This window comes from Poromitra crassiceps (genome assembly GCF_964638095.1).
Source record: "Poromitra crassiceps genome assembly, contig: HAP1_SCAFFOLD_60, whole genome shotgun sequence".
Lineage (NCBI taxonomy): Eukaryota > Metazoa > Chordata > Actinopteri > Beryciformes > Melamphaidae > Poromitra > Poromitra crassiceps.
Window position 1 is genome coordinate 130001 of NW_028152257.1, and position 4950 is coordinate 134950.

The 4950-nt window shown below is 43.0% G+C and overlaps 1 protein-coding gene across 1 annotated transcript in view; it reads right to left on the reverse strand.

Annotated features, from left to right (window-relative positions):
* The window catches only part of LOC310800763 (cytochrome c oxidase assembly protein COX18, mitochondrial-like), a gene marked incomplete at both ends in the record, with an annotated part of 17522 nt that extends 14616 nt beyond the window's left edge, over window positions 1–2906 (reverse strand). Inside the window, 2 exons of the mRNA XM_083664692.1 lie at window positions 1404–1760; window positions 2889–2906. Coding sequence (XP_083520818.1) covers window positions 1404–1760; window positions 2889–2906 — 375 coding nt within the window. The remainder of the gene's footprint in view (window positions 1–1403; window positions 1761–2888) is intronic.
* Window positions 2907–4950: the final 2044 nt, after the last annotated feature.

Below are 4950 nucleotides of genomic sequence, written 5' to 3' on the forward strand. Positions count from 1 at the left end.
ATATATATATAGCCTATATATATATATATGCTATATATATATATATAGCCTATATATATATATATGTGTGTGTGTGTTATATATACATGTTCTCAGATTTGGGGTCAGAGAGACAATATCTCATCAAATGGGGGTATGTGGCTACACTGCAGACTAGATTATGGTCCTTGATATGAAAAGGTTGATATACTGACTCACAGCTCCAGTCTGCCCCCTGCAGGCTGGAAAGCTCCAAATGAACTCAGTTTACCACTTTATCCTGGATTCACTTCAAAGAGTATAGATGGTTTTAACTTTACCACTTTATCCTGGATTCACTTCAAAGAGTATAAATGGTTTGAACTTGACAACATGAACATTGTAAATTGCTCCAGACTTACTTCCTGTTGTAGTGTTTGCTAACACAATAGCTGACAGGAAATAAGCGAGGTTTCAAACTGTTCCCTAGCAACACAATTCTGTGAAAACCGTCTATAATAATAGTATAATAATAAAACTATATCAAGAGTAATCTTACTCTACCTCAGTGATCCTCAACCTATTTGATATTAACAACCCTAAGTGAATCCAATTTAGAGCCACACACCACCATTGATCAGATTCTGTCTCGAACGCAAATCTGAGAAGATTTTGATTGTTAGATATGATTTTTTCATCCAGAACTCGATGACTGTCTGTAACGTAGGCAGAGAGAAACTATGATCAGAACAGTCTTTCTTCTATATTCTCTAATTGTGTTCACTTCTACTCAATTAAATGATGTTGAAATGTAACAATTAATCAGTTTTGCTGGAACCCCCTCAAGGAGCCCTGGTGGTCCCGGGACCCCACATGGAGAAGCAGTGCTCTATGATGACTGGAACTATCAATCCATCAGTTTATCAATGTCAACTGCTGATTTTGACATGAACATCAGCTTTTCCTATTTGTTTGGCCATATTCACATTATACCAAAGAATCAGGCATTCACAGTATTCTGTTGCATCAGCACATGGGCGGCCAATGGTGGCAGGAAAACAACAGCTGATTACAAATTGTAATGTTAATTAAACTCATGTTTGCTGTTATATGGTTGTAATTATGGTTATATTTGTGTATGTTGAATTTATCTCAGTTGTTAAGTGCCCAGTTTTCTCCGCTCCATTCAACTGTATGTACGTGACACCTGCGTTGTCTGACTGGACTTTATTCTAAACAAATGGGTGATTGGATCTATTAATATGTGTCTCCAGCAGTGTCCACATTGAGATCTGATTGCGATCGCATCAGATAAGCTCCATAGCGTAGAGCAGCAGAAAAACAGCAGTGACTGTTGTTGTATGTGGAGTGGGAGAACACATTGCATTTACACTTGTGTTCAATGTGGTCACAATGTGTGGGTCCAGGGCAGGCTGACCTCTGACCTTAGCGATGATGACCATCTGGTAGGTGGCGAGTGGTAAGGTGAGGAGTGTGCGGGCGGCCAGCGTGCTGAGCAGGATGCTGCTCCACCAGGGCAGGCCAGCGGTCTGCTGCAAGCCCAGGAGGAAGTGCTCCACCTGGTGGACCGGAGCCGAGTCTGCCACCGCACCGTACCACCCGCCGGATGCCGCTCGGCATGCTGGGAAACCAGAGGGAGGCGGGACACACAGGACGGACCGGACGGGAGTGGCGGGGCCGGCCGGAGGGGTCGTGTGGCGGGGGAACGGCGCGGAGCCGAGGCCACGGACAACATGGAGGCTCCCTCTGCTCACACACAGCACAGAGAGCTGCTGGGATCTCTGTAACACAACAGACAGACAGACCCAATTGACACAATTGGTCGTGTCTGCGGGTGGGAAGAAGCCAATGGGGTATGAGTCCTGGTCGCTGCACTAGCGCCTCCTCTGTTCGAGGGGGAGGAGAAACGTGCTCCTCCCATGTCCTACGTCCTGCCGGTGAAACCCCTCGCTGTCAGGTGAAAAGAATCAGCTACACATGTATCAGAGGAAGCACGTGCTAGTCCACAACTCTCCCCAGATGGTCAGAGGGGGTGGAGCGATGACCGGGAGGAGGGGGAATTTACAATTGGGGAGAAAACAGGAGAAAAACCGAAAATGTTTTAGATTTTTTTTTAAAGGCCTCAAGCTGCAGACAGTTCAGTTTGACTTGATGCACTGTAGACTGATGACACTTGAGAAATAAAAACAGAATAAACACTCATTATAAGTGGAAGGAGAGTCGGTAATTAGACTTTTCCTTCAGTCCATTTAGGGCTGGGCAAAATATGTAGGCTAATGATATGGATATGGTGATATGAGACAAGATAATGGTCTTAGATGTTGGATAATGGCAATATGATGATATGAGACTAGATATGGTCTTAGATGTTGGATAATGGTAATATGATGATATGAGACAAGATAAGCTCTTAGATGTTGGATAATGGTAATATGGTGATATGAGACAAGATAAGCTCTTAGATGTTGGATAATGGTAATATGGTGATATGAGACTTTTCTGAAATGTGTGTTAAAATGAGCCAATGACACATCATTTGTATAGAATGACGTCAGTGAGTCATCAAACAATTGTGTTTTTATGAGTAAACAAGACAAAGTGCACAGCACAGTATGAGTTTCAGTCAGAAGAGACTCTGTAACAGTCAGTAAACAAGACAAAGCACACAGCACAGTATGAGTTTCAGTCAGAAGAGACTCTGTAACAGTCAGTAAACAAGACAAAGCACACAGCACAGTATGAGTTTCAGTCAGAAGAGACTCTGTAACAGTCAGTAAACAAGACAAAGTGCACAGCACAGTATGAGTTTCAGTCAGAAGAGACTCTGTAACAGTCAGTAAACAAGACAAAGCACACAGCACAGTATGAGTTTCAGTCAGAAGAGACTCTGTAACAGTCAGTAAACTTACCAAGCTGAGGAGAAGCATCCTGCAGAATGAATGACAGCTGCTGTTAGCTTAGCAGGCTAGCTAGCTGCCGTTAGCTTAGCAGGGTAGCTAGCTGTAATGAAAGTCAGCTTTTGAGCGGGTTTAGCGTCTAACTACAGACTGATCGTCTAGAACCTTCTACAGCAGAAACCCGGTTCATATTGTTCTGTCGTCTCTTTCACCAGATAAATAATAACGTTACTTCCATGCTTTCTCCTTTCTCCTTCTCCTCTAGCACCCTAGCCAGTGTGTGTCGGCCGAATAAGACGTCAGGGTTTGTTTAGGAGCGATGCGGCGCTGAAATATGACGTCAGAACCTCTTCGCCTCGTTTTTACAAAATAAACTGTTTTTTGTCAAAAAGGAACTTCTGGGAAGTAACGTTCTGAATGAGCAGTGCTGTCGAGTTGCAGCAGAATGGACCGTTGTGATGTACTTTGGAAGGTAAGACGTTTAAATCATCAAATTGAGCAGCATTTTGGTGTTTACATTTTAAAAACTTTGACTGCTTATAAAAGGCCACTTGTGTTTATGTCGTGCGTGCTTGTTTTGGATGGAGTAACGTTTCTCTATACGAGCGTAGCTTCTCAGGACGCTGCTATTCATCGTTTTGGACAGCTTGTGATCTCTGTGCCTGCTGTCAGTGTCACTGCACATTGTAGCTACATTCAGATGAAAGTGGGCTCTCTGTACAACTCAAAGGTGTCTCTCCTGTTGTTGACGGATTGGCTGCTGTGGTGATACATGTGCAAAAAGGCTCCATATCCACCCTGCTGCTGTATTTCTCATTCATCTCCTACAGTCACAATAATGTGAGGATGTGTCTGAAGGGAGATGGGGTTTTATAGGCTCTTCACTTTGTTGTGCTTTTGCAGTTGCTTACAGTGGTTCTCAAACTCTTTCACATCAAGGACCTAAACTGACATAAATTAGACCACAGACCCACATTTGATAAGATTTTGTCCCAGGGTTTCCCATCTGATTTCTGCTTTTAGATGTTTTATTACAGAAAGTGTGTGAAACCCACAACCAAAACAGTCATACTGTACATTCTGTCATCATGTTACTGTCTGCCTTTCCGAAGCCCTGCCACTCCGAACGTTAACTTCCATTATTCGGACTGGCGGTCGTTCACCTTAGAAGCCGCAATGCCGACCTTAGGTTTAGGCGTGGGGGTGGGAGAGGTTAGGTTTTGGGTTAGGGTCTGGGGGAGGTTAGGTTTAGGCATGGGGGGAGGTTAGGTTTGGCGTGAAAAACGGGGAATATAGAACCCGGGGAACATAGACATGATCCCTTTCTGAGTGCCGATATTTCGGAGTGGCAGAACGTCGGAGTGGCAGCACGTCGGAGTGGCAGCATGTAACCATGTTACTTATGGATGGAATTTATAGGCTAGTGAAAATAAATTATTTCCCCACTATTTGGGACAGTCCCTATGGAACAAAGTGTTGCATTACAGTTTAATTTGCCTTTATTCCTGTAGCAGGTCTGCACGTAGGAGCCTATCATGAAGGACGGATGGAGGAGAATGGACATGGAGGACAGAGAATACATGTCTGAGCTGGAGAAGAAGCTGGACACCAAGACCATCCTAATTAGAGACAAAGGTAGAGCAAACCTTGTATTTTTATAAATATGGAATATTTAACACGTTTTCTCAAACTGTTAAACTCCACCTACCTCCACTCCTACTGTACATTTACTTTGTTTCTTTTCTCACTCGGTAAATATCTGTCTGTCTGCTGTCTGTCTGTCTGTCTTTCCGTCCGTCCGTCCATCTATCTATCTATCGATCGATCGATCGATCGATCGATCTATCTATCTATCTATCTATCTATCTATCTATCTATCTATCTATCTATCTATCTGTCTGTCTGTCTGTCTGTCTGTCTGTCGATCTATCTATCTATCTATCTATAGATCTATCTATCTATCTATCTATCTATCTATCTATATATCTATCTATCTATCTATCTATCTATCTATCTATCTATCTATCTATCTATCTATCTATCTATCTATCTATCTATCTATCTATCTTGACAG